Source organism: Schistocerca gregaria, chromosome 4 (assembly GCF_023897955.1).
Source record: "Schistocerca gregaria isolate iqSchGreg1 chromosome 4, iqSchGreg1.2, whole genome shotgun sequence".
Classification (NCBI taxonomy): domain Eukaryota; kingdom Metazoa; phylum Arthropoda; class Insecta; order Orthoptera; family Acrididae; genus Schistocerca; species Schistocerca gregaria.
In genome coordinates, this window is record NC_064923.1 from 417,415,963 (window position 1) to 417,438,127 (window position 22,165).

The window sequence follows — 22,165 nt, forward strand, 5'->3', positions numbered from 1 at the left end:
TGTAACTTTTTTATACCAAGACATATTTCGATTTTTCACCCATCTTTATTGGCGTAATACACTATTATATCTTCATCACTACTACGTTTATGTCAGCTGCATTTTGAACGCTGAAACTTTCCTATGCAAAATAACAATTCACTTAGCTTGTACGTTTTCTAAGTCATACAGGTCTAGTTTACAGTTAAGTGTACTTACGTTTATTCTATATTTTGTAACTCTTCGTTTGGAATTATTTACATAGCACACACGCTTTAAAACTATGTAACGCAATTTCGAAACTTGTTGCTGTGTTATGTGAATACTGCTGTAAAGTGTATTTGAATTCTAGTAAGCTATAAAAACTGAATTTTTTCAAGGTTCCAACCCTCTACATCCGAGGCAGGTTCGGTATATTACTGACTTTGCAAACAGCAAAACAGTTCACATGTATTTTCATTTTCAGGGTGGGGCTAACGTCTAATTTTCGGAGAAAATTCTAAAAAAAAATTCAGTTACGCTATGAGAATGTCGGTGAGCAGATTAAGTTGTCGTAGTAGTTAAGGCAGTAGAACCAGGATTGAAGAAGAGTCTGATTCAATTTCCTGTATGGGTGCATCTACTTGATACACTTCGGACAAATTCTGGGAAATTCTTTAACGAAACCATGGTCACGTCCTTCCTAAATCATTATGCTCCTATGCCGACAGAACTTTGTTTTCAGAACAGGGAACATTACTTAGATATCAACGCCCTTCAGTGCTGGGTGAGACTCACATCAAAATATACTGTCGTCAGCTGAGTTGGCTGAGAGATAACATTGCTTGCTGATTGTGGATGCTGCCAAAGTATCTCTTCAAATGAGGATGACGTACAGGACGTACAGCAGTCGCAGTAATGACATCCCGATCTCAGCCAAACGTCATAAAGAAGATGTGGCTTCTCTCTCTACGGTTAAGTACCTTGTAAATTTTTCTGCCTTCAGAAGGAACAATTACAGTATTTCGCAAACAGGACAGGGGATTACGAAGAAGCCACACCTGTAAACACGTCTTCATCGAAGAGCGCGACATAAACGGAGAACGACGAAAACAACGCTATTGTTATCTTGCGCGTCGTGCTATTAGTGAAGAACACGTGGGTCTCTTCTGCTTTATCTCTGCGTAAAGTAGCGAAGTTCTCGCGCGATACGTTGAATACGAAATAATCTCAGACATTCGTTACCAGATGTGGCGGCTTCGTAGATAAAAGGTAAGCAAGGCCTTCTTCCTCAAGATTTACACAAGACTGCCGAATCAGCTAAAATTATGAAACAATTCCATGTAATTGAAAACAAGCACTCACTTCTTTAATTTTAAAAATACTGCTAAAACATTATTGTCAACACAGGCGTATGATATCTTCAAATGCAGTATGATCGAAGTCTCCCGTAGTAATTTTTCTGATATAGCTATTATTTTTTTTTTTACTGTGAAGCAGTAGAATGGAAAATGTCAGTGTCTTCAAAAGAGGAAAGACCATGGCTGACGTATGCCATGCTTTGCTTCGTCTACGAAACCAGCCATGTTTTATCAGTTGCAAAACAGAAAGACCTTTTTGGCGATGTTGCCATTTCTTCCTCAACAGCACAGGGAGTTATGGAGTAAACATCGTAACATCTGTTTCCAAGAATGTAGTTGTGTAAGAAACAGAAGTAGAAGGTAGTTTTCTTGAATTTTATTTTGTTATTCTCCTATAAAAAATTTCAGAGATATGAAAAATGATTTTTGTTGACTACAGTTCTACTAGTTAAATATCACTGCTGTATTTCTATATTTTTATTATTACAAGCAACACGAAGTGCCTCAGGATTAATGGCACCTGAAACAAAAGTGATGGCACTTAGAACTAGTCAGATCCCTGGCACCCATAACGTTTTTAATAAATGATTTATTTTATAATTTGTGTCATTATTTTTTGCAGCGATGAGATGATCAGCATAGTTCCGTAGTGCCAGAATAGCTTTTCAATTTTTTGGATAGAAACAAGTTACCTATAAACAGAAATAATTTTTTTTATTCTCCTGACAAATGTGAGATTTGGTGCTTAGAACATTTGACATTTCCAATCTTCATATGACGAAACTGTGTGATCTGATTGTTACAGTGATCAGTACCAAATCAGCTACATTAATAATGAAAATATTACATCTGATGTTAAAATTTATCCCCTTCGCTCCACATAGTAAGTCAAATGTAGTTATACATTCGATAATACTGTTTGTATGTGGTGTTTCTGCTGAACATTGAGTCCAAATGCATTTTAATTCCTTTTCATTATATGCATAGATAATCTAAGTATTTGTTACGGCATGTAATTTTGTTTCATGTTATTATTTATACTTCAGTGTATTCGGAACATTGCTGTGCAGTTACAACGTATGTTGGCAATGATTAACAAGTCTGAGCGCGCTTTATTTTATTGCAAGACACTTTCTGCAGATCTCATTGTGATATGCTTCTCACGTAAGCAATTGTTTCAGTTTTTAAGTCACAAACGTGAGTGGGCGATTGCGATACACCACAGATTTTGCTGGCCCCTAAAGAAAAAAAGTCTGGTGGAGTAAAGGCCAGCCTGTGGGGGCATAGGTTTTTTGAGATGACACGTTCTCAAAAAAAAAAAAAACTTTTCCAAATGATTCGTAGTATTGTCAGCTCTCTGTGCAGTAGCGCCAACTCGTTGAAACCATGAGTAGTTCATTTCGTCTTCATTTAGATGGCAATTGGATGGTCGATAATTAAACAATGACGTTAGTTGTTCTCGGTTTCTTGAAAAAAGAAAGAAAATAGGTCCAACAATGCACCGTCTGGCTATTGCTACTCACACCCAAATTTTCTGTTCATGTAAGGGCGTTTGTAGCGCAGCACGAGGATTCTCCGTTGACCATAGTCGTGTGTTAACATGGCGAGAGAGATGGAACCAGACCTCCTCTGTGTAGAAGGTGACATCAAGAATCTTAATGGTATTCCTCTCAGTGGAATATGTAAATCATTTGCAGCAACGGATTCACTTTTCATGGTCCCCATCTTTTTATTATTGCACTACTGTCACTTTACAAGGGAATAATTTCAATGTTTGCCTAACTGCTTTATGCGCGCTTGCAGGACCTATATCTTTTTCTTGTGTTAACTTGCACAGTGATTATGCTGGGCTCTGTTGCATGGAGTCAGAACTATCCAATAACTTCTGTTCGTTTAGTTTAGGTGGGCTTCGAGTTCGTTCGGTGTGTAAAACTAAGCCTGTCCCTCATAATTTCTCAGTAAGTCGACGGGCTGTATTACGATGAGGCACGTCTGTTTTCTGGAATTTTTCAGCAACTGCCTCAGCACTCCATCGGTGTATCAACTGCTTGTCGAAAGGCATCATAATTTAAAAGCAAATTGAACATCTGTACATTAACCCTCACATTAAAGGGCTTTCATCAGCTGAACGAGACGGTTACATGCTACGTTACAGTAGAACGAATTAAAAAACAATCGCGTATCTGTGAACAAACAGTTCTCCCAACTGGTGTTCTGCCAACTTTGTTTCGAATTTACAACGTAATCGACAAGCGTAGTCCGTATTCCAGTATACAGCAACTTTCCAAACGGACTGTACAATCTAATGTGTGTCAACTTATATCGCGTTTAAATTGACTGTTTTATGAAGTGCGGTTCATAATTTAACAATAAGAAGTTTACTGTAGTACTTCAGTTTACGAAGAAGATTTCCCAAAGTCACCTGGGAAGTATTTGTAGCCGGCCGTTGTGGCCGAGCGGTTCTCGGCGCTTCAGTCCGCAACCGCGCTGCTGCTACGGTCGCAGGTTCGGATCCTGCCTCGGGCATTGATGTGTGTGATGTCATTAGGTTAGTTAGGTTTAAGTAGTAGTAGTGTAGGTGACTGATGACCTCATGTTAAGTCCTACAGTGCTTAGAGACATTTGAACCATTTTGAAATATAAGGACAACTGCCTTGTTAGGCGTATTGCGATTAATTCAATAAGGAGTGTTGCCAAATGGTTCAAATGACAATTTATCTTCTGCTGTGTGCAGTTCTTGGTGTTGAGCTAATGCATTCTGTAAAAGCCGACGAAGTAATACGTTTGGAAAACAGCTTTTCTCAAAGCAATTAGTCGTAAAATCATTATTTCTCGAAATGTAACAAAGTTCATTATTACTTCAATTACAATTGCTTTTTCGTGTACTGCAGCTTTTTCTAATTTTTTTGAGCCGAGGCAAATTGACTAATTTGTAAGTTGTTGGCTGTGAGTCGGCATGGAGGAAGTAGAAAATTTTTACCAGACCGAGATTCAAACCTGTGTCTCCCGCTTTCGCGACAAATTGCACTGACCTCTGAGCTTTTTTCCTTTTTTAAATTCTTTTTACACTGTTGGATAAAGGAATGCCGTTCCTCTTCAGCGACATAACCAGAATAATAAATGTCGTCCCATTACGACATAAGGAGGCTCCATGCTACAGCCAGCTGCGGATTTTCCGATGACTGTCGTCTCGTCGCAGTCCAGACACTGTGATCGTCGCAGTTGCACGGACTACACTAGCACTCCTCCCGTCAGACTCAAATTCTCAACTTACCCACACACTACTAACGTAGTGCCCCTAGTCCATTATCTTCATTACTCGCGGCATGCAGTCGATTCCCGTAAGACTTCGAGCCTGGTGTGCATCTGCACTGAAGAGATAATTAACTGTCGACACCTTAATTATTTGTTTGTGGTGTCTGTTCTTTTGGACATGTCCGAACAGACACCGCATATACAGGGTGTTACAAAAAGGTACGGCCAAACTTTCAGGAAACATTCCTCACACACAAAGAAAGAAAATATTTTATGTGGACATGTGTCCGGAAAGGCTTATTTCCAGGTTAGAGCTCATTTTATTACTTCTCTTCAAATCACATTAATCATGAAATGGAAACAAACAGCAACCGAACGTACTAGCATGACTTCAAACACTTTGTTACAGGAAATGTACAAAATGTGCTCCGTTAGCGAGGATACATGCATCCACCCTTCGTCGCATGGAATCCCTGATGCACTGATGCAGCCCTGGAGAATGTCGTATTGTATCACAGCCGTCCACACTCTACATTTGGTACCAGGGTTGCGTAGACAAGAGCTTTCAAATGCCCCCATAAATGAAAGTCAAGAGCGTTGAGGTCAGGAGAGCGTGGAGGCCATGGAATTGGTCCGCCTCTACCAATACATCGGTCACCGAATCTGTTGTTGAGAAGCGTACGAACACTTCGACTGAAATGTGCAGGAGCTCCATCGTGCATGAACCACATGTTGTGTCGTACTTGTAAAGGCACATGTTCTAGCAGCACAGGTAGAGCATCCCGTATGAAATCATGATAACGTGCTCCATTGATCGTAGGTGGAAGAACATGGGGCCCAATCAAGACATCACCAACAATGCCTGCCCAAACGTTCACAGAAAATCTGTGTTGATGACGTAATTGCACAATTGTGTGCGGATTCTCGTCAGCCCACACATGTTGATTGTGAAAATTTACAATTTGATCACGTTGGAATAAAGCCTCATCCGTAAAGAGAACATCTGCACTGAAATAAGGATTGACACATTGTTGGATGAACCATTCGCAGAAGTGTACCCGTGGAGGCCAATCAGGTGATGATAGTGCCTGCACACGCTGTAAATGGTACGGAAACAACTGGTTTTCCCTTAGCACTCTCCATACAGTGACGTGGTTAATGTCACCTTGTACAGCAGCAACTCCTCTGACGCTGACATTAGGATTATCGTCGACTGCACGAAGAATTGCCTCGTCCATCGCTGGTGCCCTCGTCGTTCTACGTCTTCCCCAGTAGCGAGAGATAGGCTGGAATGTTCCGTGCTCCCTAAGACGCCGATCAATTGCTTCGAACGTCTTCCTGTCGGGACACCTTCGTTCTGGAAATCTGCCTCGATGCAAATGTACCGCGCCACGGCTATTGCCCCGTGATAATCCATACATCAAATGGGCATCTGCCAACTCCGCATTTGTAAACATTGCACTGACTGCAAAACCACGTTCGTGATGAACACTAACCTGTTGATGCTACGTACCTATGTGCTTGATGCTAGTACTGTAGAGCAATGAGTCGCATGTCAACACAAGCAGCGAAGTCAACATTACCTTCCTTCAAGTGGGCCAACTGGCGGTGAATCAAGGAAGTACAGTACATACTGACGAAACTAAAATGAGTTCTAACATGAAAATTACGCGTTTCCGGACACATGTCCACATAACATATTTTCTTTCTTTGTGTGTGAGGAATGTTTCCTGAAAGTTTGGCCGTACCTTTTTGTAACACCCTGTATAGGAGTAATTTATAGTAATGGCGAGATCAGTAGAGTGTTTTCTGGGTTAGTAGCAACCACCTTTTTTGCGAACAGTTAGTTAACAAGTAGTTTATTAGCTGTCGTTCATGCGACCTCAGAAATGTAAATGTAAACTCTTTTTTTCTGTTAACAGCTGGCTCTAAGAAGCGACATTTTAAATTTCTACTTCGAACGGAGAAAGGAAAGTACACGCGACGGAAGTTTAGACACTACGGCAGGCAATCATCAGCACGGAACGCATCCAGTTGAATGTCGGTCATCCGCTGTGGCAGTGTCGTACCCTTCCGCCTAGTTTTGCTCGCCTCGGGGCTCAGGTAAAAGTGAACACCGCGGCGGAGAGCGGTACAGTCTCCGTTGACGTAACGACAACGCTAGCATTTTGGTTGTTAGCTATTGTTCCCACTACGGGTACTCGCCTTGAACGCTATTCGGGGAAAGTTGCGTAGGGTCAACCTGGGCGCGGCAAACGTGGGACTTCGCAAAGCAACGTTCGCGGGCGTAGCTGCCCAGTATCTCCCAATTAGGGCACATTAAGGAACGGGCTCTCGGCGTCGCGACCTACTGAAGAATGCACGACCTAGCGGTTCGCCAAGGATAATTGGAGGTATCCGCGCTGGCCGGTGGACGCAGGGTAACGGCTTGCCGCCGAAGAAGGTCACACTCTCCGTGGACCGCGACCGCCGCTCTCTGTAAACGCAGCGGCGCGGAAAAAACATAGCGCCCACTCGTGGGAACTTACACGTCCTAACGAGAAGGAACCACGAAAAATATGCTTAAATTTCCTCAACACTAAGAGATCGTTTCTCAATAAAACCGTCTAGGTAACTACAATTTTTTTTTAATTAATTATTACGCAGCTTCGGCTGTTGACGTCGTAAGCTTAGAGGTTAGAGCAACATAAAGAGCGACAAGCCCTTGTTATATAGCAACAAGCTACAACAAAAAGTGAAAAGTAAAAAAAAAAATTTTTTTGGAAGTACACTCATCAAAAGGCTTACAACTTGCAGAACAACGTTAAGTGTCGGTATTAATAAGACTAATCGGGACGTCAACTAAGAGCTAGCTAAAAATTTTGTGCAGAGTTGTAAGTTATAGTCGCTAGATGATGCTAGTGTGTGGGACGTTCCATCAAATGTTACGTTATTAATCTATGTAAATAAAAATCAATTGCCATATATATAAAAGATCAACACTTGAGAACGGTGCGACCGATTTGGCTGATTTTTGTTGTTGTTGTTGTTGTGTTCCTAATTGTCAGGACAAGTTTTGTATGAAAGAAGAGTCTTGGAAACTCCGCCGGAAAAGTCGAGAATTTGGGTGATATTTTTTTAATGAAAATCTCAATGAAAGAAATCGTACTGTCCGTTTGTCAGTTCTGCTGTGATGTCCCCTTTACAGTTCTGCTGTCCCATATTCTCATAACAACGACCACTTCCGCATTGGATACTGATATTTTGTGAAAAAGAGTGCAATTGAAAGCGATATTTCAGTGTGTTATCGGCGGTGATCATATTTTTAGTGTGTTGCGATGATTGAATTGATGTCAGTTCTTGGTAATTTGGTGTGTTGCAAACATTCAGTTGATTTCAGTTCGTTGTTTATTTCTTTGGAAAAAAATGCCACCAGTGAGGTGTCGAAATATCGGTCGGCATACGAGCGTTGCAGGCTGATTACACGGTCTTCGAGTCAGTGGGATTGACGAAGAGCGTAGACAGCGTTTGAAGGCAAATCGAATAAAGATTATACACTAAACACTTTCTATTAAAACGGGTGCATGAAAGAACGAGCTAAGCTTTACTGTGAGAATGTGTGGTTTTCTTTTTCGCAGTCGTTTTGAACAGAAAGCAGGAAAGTTGTGTTTATGGCTAACTTTATAGCCCTACATGATCGTAGGTGAAAATCATTCGAAATAATCTCTTAAAAGCTCGTATCCTCACAGATCCAGAAACTAGAAATGTCCATTTCAAACGCGATGTACGAATAATTCCAACCGATTTACCCATTCCCTTTGACTTCTATGCCCAACTAAGGTTGCGTTTGCAGTAACAGTAAATAAGGTCAGCCAGAGGAGGAGGAGGAGGAGGAAATGGATGTCAGAAGGGGAAGAACTGGATATAAACAAGGGGAAGGAAGATATGGACAGAGAGATGTGGGAGGAGGAATTGAATAGTGTGAGTGTAAGGTAAGATATATATTACAGGGAGCGGGAAGAAGGTAATGGACAAAGATAGGAAGGGAGAGGAGGAGAGGGCAAACAGAGGAGGAGAGAGATAGAGAGAGGATGGGACAAGGAGATTAGGACGTATATCTGATTCCCATACATATTTAGCAGTTGTGAAGCACTTCCCGGTTCTCTAGTTATTTATATTTTCCTCTCTTTTCATAATTATAGAAACACAGATATGTAGTCTTCAAAATGTAAACATTCAATGTCAAAGTACAAAACACAATTCAAACGAGTGTAGTTGCATATTCATCAAATTAGGTTTTCAGATTTTTTTAACTTCACAAATTTTGTAGCTTGTTGTATAACGAACAACGGTCGCCTCTTTGTGTTCCTTCTAATCTTAACTGCAGATAGCTGATGACGGCAGTACCCGAAGCAGTGCAATAAATAATGAAAATTTTGGTAGCGATCTAGACGGTTTTATTCACAAAATATTTACAATGGTCATTGACTCATACAGGAAACTAATTTCCTTTGTAAATACCACGAGATTTTGTTCAGAGATGGAACTACTAGAATTTCGAGTAAATTTCTATCTATGTTTGTATACTATCCAGTGTTATCGTCTGTGTTTTTTTATAGATTTACTATATTTTCTGTACCTTTGACAAGTAGTTGAAAACTTAACCAAAAGTATGGCAATACTAAAAAGAAACATGAAATAAAAATTTATAATAGACGTAGAAAACTATTTTTACCAACTTAAAAACATGACAGGGCACATGAAAACATATTAGTCGGATAACACATATAACAGAACAAATAACATTTAATTATACGGATGTAAGTGACAGCGGATACCGTAATTCGTAGTTACAATGTACCAAAATTGCAATACATTATCATAAGACATGTAGGCGTGGTGGACTAACGCATTAACGTAACTATATAGTATCCTCACCTTGATGAGCATAGAATACATGGACCATTAGTCAATGATTGTAATAGTAGATCTGCTATAATACGTAAGCAGCAGATGTAAAGTGAAGACCAGCAAATCAGTGGAAGAAACACGCACACAGCATAAAATGCAGTATAAAAACTGAATCACTCGCAGCTGGCACCACGCTAACAGCGGTAACACCAACTCTATCCTTAATATCGTCTCAAAATTCGCAGAGGAAGAGACTCCGCAAGTTTATTCGTATGTGCTTATCTGCCTGAAGCCATTGACTCAAGTTGTGTTGCGAAGAACAATTCCCAAATCATCACAGAACTACAAGCACTTTGGATAATACGCCTCATTAGGCCGTCGGTGCATTCGATCCCCTCCATCATTTGATAAGAGGGAAATCGTGTTTAGACGGATCACACTAAATGCTTCGAGTCAGCGACTGTCCTGTTTCTTGTACACTTGGATCACTAAAGACGTGCAGCTTTATGTGCCGTAGAGAGCTATGACGTTTTGCGAGATATCCGACTAAAAATTCACGGTGGATGCCGGTCCCTTCGCTATAGTCATTTGGAAACTGGTTTCAAACTGCATTCAGCGACAGTGGCAGTTACTGTAGGACTGGTAGCTTGTTATCATTGACAAGCCGTTACACTCTTCTCCGGTTCTTAACGACTTCGACTCTTTTACAAGCACTGTTCTTACCCTGTATTCATTGGTTGCAGGTGGTATACTATTCCTCGTAGACACGCTGAAAAATCCACGTTCATCCAGCAGCAAATGGGCCAACGTTGTACATTGTGTGGTTATTGGCATGTCCGAAGACGGTAACTCTGTCATTCTCTCACGTCTTTTATACGACCCATCATACTGCGTAGAACCCGCCCAACCGACTGGCAAATACAGACCACTTCACCGTCATAGCTTTCTCAGCAGTGGATGGTCAGACAACTGCCTGATACCAGTTCTACACCATCTACAGTGCTCCAAAGGGAGCAGTGAGCGTTTTTGAGGAGATGACTAATAACCTGACGGAAAAAAGTCACACCACCAAGAAAGAATTGTATTAGGCCTGTTACTATATCTGTAAAATGATGTCTATTAAAATTTCACGCCAGTTGCATAAGAGTGGCGTTAGCGGTGTCACTGTGAGGATGCAAATCAAGTTTGCTCTAAATACACACTGTAACGGTCATGTGTTTTAGTTACTTCTGAGATTGGACGTGGTGAGTTCATGGTAGTGAAGGGGACAAAGACGCCGTTATCAACACCTCGCTGACTTTGAACGAGGTCGTGAAACATAGCTACGAGAAGCTGGAAACTGTGGAAAGACGTGGTAGGAATGTAGCCATTGTACATGGTTGCTGGCAGCGGTTGTCGCTGGAATGTATGGTCGCAAGAAGACCCAGAGGGCCACATGGCACTGCCAAGAGTGAAGACCATCGTGTTTGCCGTATGGCTCTGTAGCATCGTACTACCTCTGCAGCAGAAATTTGAGCAGCAGTTGGCACCATTATGACACAAAGGACTGCTGCAAAACGGTTACTTCAAGGAAAACTCCGAGACAGTCGCCCTATAGCGTGCATTTCACTGATTCTAAACAACTGCCATTTGAGACTTCAGTGATAAGCGAGAGATCACTGGAGGGCAGGGTGGGGGTGCGTTGTGTTTTCTGATGAAAGATGGTTCTGCCTCGGTGTCAGTGATGGCCGTGTGTTGAATAAAAGGAAGCCAGTTGAGGGTCTGCAATCAACCTGTCTTCGGTGATTACGAAGGCTTTCCCGGGGTAATAATTGATAATATTCTTCTCGGGTGTGCTGCCGGATCATAACGTCATCTTGAGACAATATTTCCGGGGTCCAACTGGCCGCCATCTTCAGGTGAAAGTGCTGCTAAACGATCTTTCCGGAACTGACGAGATCGTGTACCAGCACTCCCACCTGAAGATGGCGACCAGTTGGACCGTGGAAATATTGTGTCAAGATAACGCTATGATCCGGCTGCACATCCGAGAAGAATATTATCAACCTGTCTGCGTTTTAGAGACACTGGAACTACACCTAAGCTAATCGTCTGGGACGCGATTTAGTGTGATATCAGAAACACTCTCTTGCTGAGCCGATGCACCTGACTGCAAATTTGCACGTCAGTCTGGTGATTCGATCTGTTACGTTGCCAGTCATGAACAGCATTCCAGGGGATGCTTCCAACAGGGTAACGTTCGCCCACGTACCACTGTTGTAACCCAACATGCTGTACAGAGTGCCGACATGTTGTCTTGGCCTGCTCGATCACCAGATCTGTCGCCAATCGAGCACATATGGGACATCATCAGACAACTCCAGCTTCACCCACAACCAGCATAACCGTGCGTGTATTGACCGATCAAGTGCAGCTGGCATGGAACTCCATTCCACAAACTGACGTCTGGCAACTGTACAACATAATGTATGCACGTTTGCATGTTTGCATTTAACATTCTGGCGGTTACACTGGTTATTAATGTGCCAGGATTTCATATCTGCATTGGCCTATGTCGCGCGCACCATAACCTGTGATACTGCAATGTTAATCACTTAAGTATGTTACGTAGAAAAACGTTGTCCCGAAATTTCCTTATTCTACATTAATTATTTTTTGGTGTTTCGATCTTTTTCCGTCAGTGTATTTTGGCCTGAGAGCTTACTAGTATTGCCTTTGATGCAGGGACTAGTTTCTGTTCAGTTCTGCAATGCATACACTTCTTTGTTTATAACAACGGCTATCGTTTGGCGCGCAGAAGCCTTCGGTAGCTTTGCATAAAAATGACGTACTGTATTGTTTACTAAACTTTCACCAGAGATTTCTCTACTTGATGTCCTTTATGGTGCCAGAATACGAATCTGTCTTTGGTGAAGACACGTGATACAGGCGGTGGCGTGCAGTGAAGTGTGGCTTGCGTCGGAACGTCCCGTGCGCTGCGGGGCTGCCTACCTGGGTGAAGTCGGCGCCGATGAAGGCCTGCTCCATGCCGATCCAGACGGTGATGGGGATGAGCAGCTGCTGGTTGCGCTTCTTCAGTTGGTACGCGGTCGCCGACAGCAGCTGGATGCCGCTCAGTTCGGCGCTGTCGCCTTTCCGTTGCCGCTCTCCGTACCTGCAACATCAGACGGCGAGTATTAGGGCACGCTTGTAACAGCAAAGCGTAGCGTCTGTCCCCAAATTCTGAACTGATAAAATGATTACACTGCAACTGATGTTTCGTAAAGCAGTGTCTCCTGCAGAAATCTGTTCAAGATTACAATTTTCTCGGTTTGTCTTCCCCATGGACATGAAGCACTTTCTGAATAAAATAATTGTTTTTACTGTTTCCTTTTACTAAAATATGTCGTCTATCTAGGAAATCCTCCGTAATATTTTTGTTTAATATTCTGCAATATTTTATGTATAAATTATTTCAAGATCGTATTTATTAAATCTTTTAGTACATGTAGGTGGCATTCATTAACGTTTCAGGCTTTCTACACAAACCAAATTTCTTTGAAATATTTTGATATAAAGTGACAGCTTTCGTATATGACAAGTAGGTGGCTTTAGCATATGACAATGAGACTATTAGTTTCGTTAAGACTGGTTTCTCTGTGATTACGAGGAAAGGTATGTTATATAATGTCTGCACTGTAACTTGAAAGAAAAAAATTTACCTCTGAAATATTGTAAAAACAATCATCATAACCCAACTGTCGTTTATTTTTACATTGTTCAATAGATCAGACACTACCTGAAACTGGTCAACTTAAAACATAACTCAGCAATCGACAGACGAAAAATAAATCTGTTTTCTACTCTTGTAGCATATAAAGAATGCATAGCACATAAAGAACCTGTGCACATGATGCCGATAAGGCAAGGATTAAATTCCCAACAACGACATGAATCTTTTATTATTGCCTCAGGCCAATTAAGAATGTAACAAGGTTGGTGGTGTAGCCAACGAGAGGTCTGATTAGATTATTCCAGCGCTTATACCAGAGGCTAGCCGTGTAAAGTTTTTTTGAAATATACCTTTGACGGAAAGTGGAATGGTTCGGGCATCAGTTACAGTTGCTTCTAATGCTAAGCTATGCGCCCTTTAGAGTATCGAACATCCTGGGTAACGAGGAGAGTTTGAAATGGGGTTCCCGCGTTTGTCAACTTTTATATTTCATAGGCATATTATAAGTTTCTTTTCTGGGCGATAATGTTACACTGCTTTAAAAATAAAAGTTACGGCGTAGCTTGTAAGATTTTTGTATTCCTTTCTTCTATTGCTTTAACCTGTATTTATCTAACGCGGATGTAGCGTTAAAATACGATCAAAGGTGAGGTCGTCTTTAGCTGCACGTGAAATTTTTACTACGTGCATTCTTACTGAGAAGCAAAGTTCAAGTGTGGTGCCCAGGAACTTGTGATAATGCAAGAATCTGAAACGCAGATCTTGCTGCCTGATTTTTGTAAGGTTCAGCTCCCTCTCGCTTTACTTTGATGGTTATTGGCGCTCATAAATTTGATTAAGATTATCGGAAGCCATTTAGCTGTGGGCGAAGAACACACGTACAGGTAAACAAGAGGGGAGTCGGAGCTGTGACCGTGCGCGTAGTACCAGCCATATGTCCCTATTTGGTTTTTTATGCAACTTTATTATATTGTAACTTCATAAGTGATGTGATGTATATGGTTTAGATTCAGTAATTCCGATTAACGCCACTTGTAGTTATACTCACTGTTTATTAGGCAGCGTTCCAACCAAACAATACTTCAGTGTGCACTCGCTCTCGTTACTTCCTTTACAATACCAGTTCATGCAGACTAGTGCTAATCTGCGCGCCATGAGTTACACTGCCTCAAGTCCGCGTCTCGTGGTCGTGCGGTAGCGTTCTCGCTTCCCACGCCCGAGTTCCCGGGTTCGATTCCCGGCGGGGTCAGGGATGTTCTCTGCCAAGTGATGGCAGGGTGTTGTATGATGTCCTTAGGTTAGTTACGTTTAAGTAGTTCTAAGTTCTAGGGGACTGATGACCATAGATGTCAAGTCCCACAGTGCTCAGAGCCATTTTGAACTGGAACCTTTTTGGTTATATTATCTAATAGTTTTACCCGTGCCTGTTTTAGCTAATAATTATGATGTTGATGGAAAAGCGCCAATACGCACAATGAAAGAAAACGTTTCCCAGTTTCTAACTGATATAATGCTTCGAGGTCTACTAGTCGGCTGTGCCGTACGGATTTGATTACTTAGATACTTATTCTGACACGAATTTCAGATCTCCACACTTTATATACAGACAACGTGAACCTAAATGGAAGAGAGTGATATAAAAGGAGAGGTGTTTGTGGGAACTTCGGTGTCGCCCACGGTTGGTTCCGACAAAGTCCAAAATTCCTCAAGGGATGCCTCGAAACGATGGCGGCTAACAGCCGGAACGCCGACAAGTAGCCATGTTGCTGACAGCGAGACCCGTAATTGCCAGATGACAGCCTCGATAAGGAAGCTGGAGCTTTACGTAAGACGTGTCTCCTGCATGGCCAGCGATCCTCCCATGTCGTCAGCTATATACTGAACGTTTCTCTTCCTCACACCCACGTCACTGAGCAGTTACTACCACTTTTTATAAAGCTCTCTCTTGCAGAAAGTGTGGACTTGTTATGAAAGCAAGTAGTATTTCATTTTAATGTGTCAGAACTCTTTGCAATGGTTGGTAGACTGGTAAGTAAGTACTGAACAAAGATGACGGAGATTTGAATTCGAAATGACACGAGACATGACCTACTCATATTCAGCGCGAAGCGTGACAATGCACTAACGTCTTTTCGCAAGCCTCTTAACAACGAAAATGGCGCAGTGGTAAGGCTCGCTACTCGTATTCGCCTGATCTCATCCCGATGGAATACATTTGGGAGGCAGCCACTGGCCCTGAATTGCTTTACCAGTGCTTAGACATCTAGTCCACATGCCTTCCGAACTGTATCAGGGGCTTTCGAATCCATTCCCAGCAGAATCTCCGCTGTAATGCGTTTCAGAGGTAGACCAGGAAGCTATTAAACAGGTGAATTATTTGGGTTCATCAGTGTGTGTGTAACATGTGGATCTTCTTTGTTTTACTAGCTTTATCCCTATCTGCACGGGATAGGCATGTTAATTTGGATTTAGCAGTGTCAGTGGTAGGCCAGTGACTTGAAATTGGTTAACACTTGGATGGGTGACCGTCCCGGTCTACGGAAAGCTTTGACAGGAGGGTTGTATGCAGCCCTTGAGAGGCCAAGTGCGGAGCTACCTTTTTAAGAAGTAGTGGCTCCGGTCATGAAAGCTGACAACGACCGGGAGAGCGGTGTGCTGACCACATGCCCCTCCATAACCGCATCAAGTGACACCTAACGTCTGAGGATGACACGGCGGTCGGTCGGTACAGCTGGGCCTTCCGATGCCTGTTCGGACGCAGATTAGCTTAGAATGTCAGATACTGTTTCGGTGGACACTAACCCCCACCTTCCTCCCCTCCCCCCTCCCACCCTCCCCCTCCCCCCTCCCTTCGGGAAGGAATTTGTATACCCAACTGTCTACGTCTAGCGTTATACCGCGTGAAAGAGCGAGAATGTTTGTGAAACATTTGCGAATCGTGTAACTGAGGTGGGACACGGGTGCCTGCTCGGCATTCACCTACTCGGATGTGGGAAACCGCCTAAACACCACATTCAGGCTGGTCGGATGACCAGTCTTCGTGGTTAATCCATCGGGCGGATTTCATCCAGGCTTTCGCGAATCCCGGAAACAGAGTGCTAACGCTTGCAGCTTTCCGGGCGGGTATGTGTAACATGCAGACGTCTACAGTAATTTCGTTGCAGGTATAATAACTACGTGAATTTGACCGGTTATCGATGGAAGTATAAGAAAATCAGACGAGATCAGCAGAGACATGACACAAAACTAAGTTGATCCCAAAGGAAATCTTCCGTATCATTTTCAGAGAAACCATTCCGGCATTTGCCGTAAACGATTTTGGGCAACCATTAAAAACCTTACTCTGGATGACCATACGGGTATCTGAACATCCCTCCTCCCGAATGGGAGTCCAACGTGCCTCTTTGCTCGATACAAGCTATTAAGGTATTCCTTCTCCGTCTGGGACTCTTACGAGGCACGATTAATAGAGGCGATAGAGAGAAAGTCCAAAGAAGAGCCGCACATTTCGTCACAAGTTCGCTTAGTAAATACAGAGAGTGTCTCGGAGGCGCTAATGTTACTCCAGTGACAGACTTGGGAGAGAGGCGTTGTGCGAGACGAAGATTATTACTGTGAAACTCCGACAGGCTACGTTCCCAACAATTACGTTATTACTTTCTCATACATACACTTCCAAAGATGATCATGACTGAAAATCAAAGAAATTTGCTCTCATATAGGACTCACCGAAAATTGTTCCTCCCATGTGCTATTCAGATGTGGTAAAGGAAGATAGGGATATGATACTGATACGGTAAGTACTCTTCACCACACACCTTAGGAGCTTTGGGAGGATAGATATAGATATGTAATATTTATGGCAGTGTTGGATGGAGTGCTCATTCTCAAGTCATCTGCATATATCGGGTAAGTTTTTTTTTCATTTGCATCCGCTCGGCATGCTACCACTACACTCCGCAAGTGTTGTATCTTAAGCAGAAATGTATGTTGCAAATGACAGTAGATTGTGTGTATATTGTGTCCAGTTTTCTTTATGTTGTTAACTACATTGTCTGAGAAGTGAGAGAGTAGACCTGGTACCGGTATATAGTCTACTTCTCTCGAACAGCATCAGAGGACTCGGCAAACTTAAGGAGCCCATTCGACGGGCGGATGGATTTCCATCAACAGTGTCGCCTCACCTCACTCTATGGAGTTCTGAATAGAAATTTGGGGTTTAAAGCAGCAGACAGCGCATAATCTAGCTATCAGGGAATTTACACCATGTTCCTTTGTCGGTAAAATAATAATGATGAAGATTTCTCCCCTACCAAAATTGGAATGGACCTATAAAATCAGTTACGACCTCGGCTAAGGAGGAGGATAGGTTATAACTTAAATACTCTGTATTAAATCACGTTGCTTCCTGCAGGAAGCGTTAAGGGCCGAAATTAGTAATCGCAAATATATTTTTAAAGAGCTAAAAAATGAGTAACTGATGACGACGAGGCTAGCAGAACATAGCTACTTGTCGCCACTTAGCTGCCTTCGTTTCAAGACACTCCTTGCGATATTTTGGCCTTTGTCAGAATCAATGATGTGGGGACACCGAACTTCCCACACACATTTCTCTCTTCACTCCACAACACTCCACTCAGGGTCAACGTGCAGGTGCGTAAAGTGGAGTAAGGACATAATGAGAGCTGAATCACTTTTCTGTAGCCGCGGTCGTCGCGAAAGCTTCTGTGTACCGTGGAACCGAAAATCATGCTGTCGGTTCTGCAGTCGCCTCGACGCCCGCATCCTGCTTTTTTCAGCGCTGTCGTGATTTTCACGGCTCTCCAACGTCCGGAATAATCGAGTTCGTGGAAGGTATGGTCAATTTTCCCGTCAGTCCTGTTAATTTGCTGGCAATTCAGGCTGGCAGGAGAATGTGTGGAGTGTGCAAAAGTCGTCTGTGTCAAAGCATTTTACAGCGTATCACGCAAGGACGCGTGTACGATAGAGTGGAAGCTGGATTGTATCGTGTGCCGCACTTAGAGTCTAACGACCCAAACTGTGTTGCGGAAAGGGGTATACTTTTTCTGTTCACTTTGCGAGGTGAGCTGCAACCGCATCGAGGCTTTCATTAAATATATTAATTCTCCTCGCTATTTTCCGGCAGGAATAGGTTTGACAGCAGAAGGCACTTGCCACTGCTTGACACAGTAAAACACTGTACAGAACAGGACACCGAGTAGGAACTTTGTCTTTCGCAGACAGTTTTCTGCCAGCCTCAGAAGCCACCTCTCCTCAGACAGTTTCATTTGAAGTTCCTTAATCTGTCAAGTGGTCTAACACCCGTGAACATGGTATGGTACGTTAAAATTTTAGTCTTTGAACCGAATCTCTTTGCTTTCTGCCCACGAATGCGATAATGTGGGGGAAATCAAAGACAGTTATATGAAGATAGGCAGATGTCATTGTGGTACTGGGTTGCGACAATTTCGAAAAAAACTGTAGTGTGAGGGACTCTTTTTAGGTTTTTGTAGTGTGCTATAATGAGCAGCAAAGTAGAGGAAGACATCTTAACCAATATCAAATTTGTCTGTGGCTTTTAGTTTCATATTCGACACATACTTCCCTCCAGCCTTAGTTAGACCAGACTTGTTTATAAAGTTTCAAATAATGAATTTGCACAGAAACATGAATAGCACCTTACCTTGCTCCTTCACAATTAGTACGCATCATGTTTCCATTCCGCGAAATGACGTAAAACCTTTAATTTTTGGCATGGAGGAGAGAGAGGCACGCAATTGGCACTTTTGTCATTTTTTCCCTTGCCTGGTAAAGAAAAACGCTACTAATCCGTTCTCACGGGCCAGGGTTGACGTTCCGTCACTTAGTTTCTCAATGTCGTCAGGAGGTCACACAAAGGATAAGCACTGGCTTGGTGAGTTAATGACTTACCTGTACACGTGACGTAAGACAACATTCTCAGCAGATACAAACGGTTCTCCGTTGCACTTGTAGACGACCCTGGACAGACGGTATTTTTTACTATTACCTAAATCATTCGAAGCGTTATTTCGTGAAGAGTGAGGAACGTAGTATGTAGCGACTACGTCAGTATGAGATGAGGGGACTGATCTGATTGCTTATCTGCTTTTGGCTTACAGGATGTTCCCACCACTAGGATTCCTGCTTCTCCAGTTCAGACAATGCAGTCACCCACACTCTAAGTTTAAACACAGAGGGCTGAAATTTTTAAAGATTGATCTTTTCATTCTAACTAACACGTCTCATCTCCGTTTACTCCCAACCATCCCCCTCCCCGACTCGATACAGGAAAATGAAAGAAAAATTATAATCTGCCTGAAGCTGGTCTAGTAGAAATTCGCGAGATTTAACTATAATAAGGAAGAACACGAGAACAATTTCAAATTAACAATACGATGGAAAGCCAAGGAACTGTAACACTGACTTCCCCTTGTCTAGCATGTGAAATTATAGCAGTTGAATTACCACGAATTTTTATTTTTGTGTCTACGCTACCAGTAACAACTTCAACGCCGCGAAATATCGTCTTCAAATTTCAGTAGGAGCAAATTAGTTCTCCGAAGTTCTTTTGGAAATTGTATCCTTAAGGGAGGATTTGTCAGCCTGTTACTGATCTAAAATAGATCTGAACTTGCGAACACAATCCTTCTCTTTTAGTGTCTGCCGGTGCAGCAATATTAGCATCTCCGTGACGGTCTCTATCCTTACTAAGTGAATCTGTGACAAAATGCGTTGCCCTTCTTGGATCTTTTCCGCATCGCCTCTATTAATCGTACCTGGTAAGAGTTCCAGATAGAGGAGAAATATCTAATAACCTGTACGGAACAAAGAGGGGCCTCAGGTCCCCGTCTAGCCGCTTAGCTTTAGTTTTACAGAGGTTGCCCAAAATCGCTTAAGATCAACGCACTAACCACCCATCCACCAGCAATAATAACAATAACGATGATCTGTAATTACTAATTTAATTAACGAGCGCTATTGACTAGGCTGGGGACAGGTTACGAGTTATAAATTAAAGTAGGCGATTAAACGTAATTTTAATGTGCACGTAGCACTTTTAATACGTAAATGCTATTTTTTATGTTCTGATCATAAAACATTGAGTTGTCTCGTGCGTAATTGATATTTACGTGACCACAAGAGGTTTCTTTCTTTTCTGTAGCATGTATCCCGTCTAGTGCAGGGTTCTCTTTTTCAGGATAGGTTATCAGAGAACCAATTGGAATTTCTTGCTTGTTTTCTCTATGCGTCTGTGTCCCATTGGTTAACGGAAGCCTACTAATGGTTAGCAGAATTCTTATAATTACACATGGCACCTGTAGGTCGTACTGTCTTCAAATTTTACTGTTAATTCTTGTCATCGACTTAATTCGCACCTCCGGATAGGCAACCCGATTACCAGATTCGCAAAGCGGGCTGCCTTCGTTGCTTTCAGGACGCATCGCGTCAACGACTTGCTCCCACGAATTGACGCTTGCCACATCACAAACGACGTCCACACTGAAGTGTGAGTTACAAACTTGGGGAAACGCGCTGTCCACTGATGTGTGTCTGTTTCCAGTATCTCTTGTAAGTTTTGCGCAGTCGTCTTCTGAACTGTGGTGTCACCGCCAGACACCACACTTGCTAGGTGGTAGCCTCTAATTCGGCCGCGGTCTGTTAGTATACGTCGGACCCGCGTATCGCCACTATCAGTGATTGCAGACCGAGCGCCGCCACACGGCAGGTCTAGAGAGCCTCCATAGCACTCGCCCCAGTTGTACAGCCGACTTTGCTAGCGATGGTTCACTGACTACATACGCAGTCATTTGCCGAGACGATAGTTTAGCATAGCCTTCAACTACGTCATTTGCTACGACCTAGCAAGGCGCCATATTCAGTTACTATGTATCCTGAACAGATAATATTGTGAATCATGTACCGTCAAGCGCGACGTTCATCATTAATGGATTAAAAATAAGTATAAGTATCCCTCCGCTTTCTGAATTCTAATTCCTTGTCATGTTCCAGATATCACGTCAGTATAATCCTTCCCTCCTCACGCCAACCTGCGTGAGCTAAAACGCGTGCATTTCGGCCTCCTCTACTAACACGGTGTTGGCTCTTCTGCCAGCACTACATGAACCTCTGGAGATACGTATGAATAATTCCGTTTGTTCTCCCCCCCCCCCCCCGCCCCTCCCCCCAATCCCCCTCCCCCATGGAAAAACTAAACAGCGGAAAAAATTCTTCTCGTATTTTTACTTATGACTAAGAAATTAATTAAAATAACATTAACGTTATTGAAATAAAATTTGTAGTGAAAGGGTTAACGCGTCGTGCAGAATAGATTCGGGTTTGGTTCACCTCTCTGTGTTCGCAAGTCAGCGCGCTGCACGTTACGCTACACGCGCAGGTTGGTGACAACAAGAGCAATGCTTTTATGTGAATCAGTAACAACTCAGTCAGAAATCGCAGTTAATCTGTTTCCACACTCTGTACGATAGAATGAACTCAATGTCCTAGCCGAGAATACTCGAGCTTTGAGCGAAGTGAATTTTTAAGGTAGAGATTACTCGCCGAAAACCATATAATAATAACAGCGATAATAATAACGTTTATTACATAGTAACAACAGTACAATTATTCTTATGACATATGACTTTTGCCGATTTTCTCTTGCACCTTACGCTTGTTGAAATAGCTTACTTGATCATTCGACGAAATGTAACTGTTTACATGTTTTGAAATCGCAGTAATTCTGAACAGTAAAGAAATTCTCTACCTATCAAGGATAAAACAAAACACTGTTAATTACAGACCCATCACATACGCTCGTAGACAGTTCGTAAAAACAGTTAGAGCCAGTGACCGGTCGCCACTTACTCGGCAGATTTCTTGAACTTATTCGTGGGCGCGCGTAATTTCCACGAGGTAATAAGATTCTGTCAATTGCCTGGAAGGCTTCGCTACAGCTTTTCCTTTGTCT

At 42.5% G+C, this 22,165-nt stretch overlaps 2 protein-coding genes across 2 annotated transcripts in view; one reads left to right on the top strand and one right to left on the bottom strand.

The window, feature by feature from the left end:
- The window catches only part of LOC126266861 (CREB-regulated transcription coactivator 1-like), a 674,669-nt gene that overhangs the window by 445,047 nt on the left and 207,457 nt on the right, over nt 1–22,165 (top strand). The window lies entirely within an intron of this gene.
- Nucleotides 1–22,165, bottom strand: part of LOC126266862 (UNC93-like protein) — a 224,995-nt gene that overhangs the window by 21,897 nt on the left and 180,933 nt on the right. Inside the window, exon 5 of the mRNA XM_049971484.1 lies at nt 12,456–12,618. Within this exon, the coding sequence (XP_049827441.1) occupies nt 12,456–12,618 (163 nt within the window). The remainder of the gene's footprint in view (nt 1–12,455; nt 12,619–22,165) is intronic.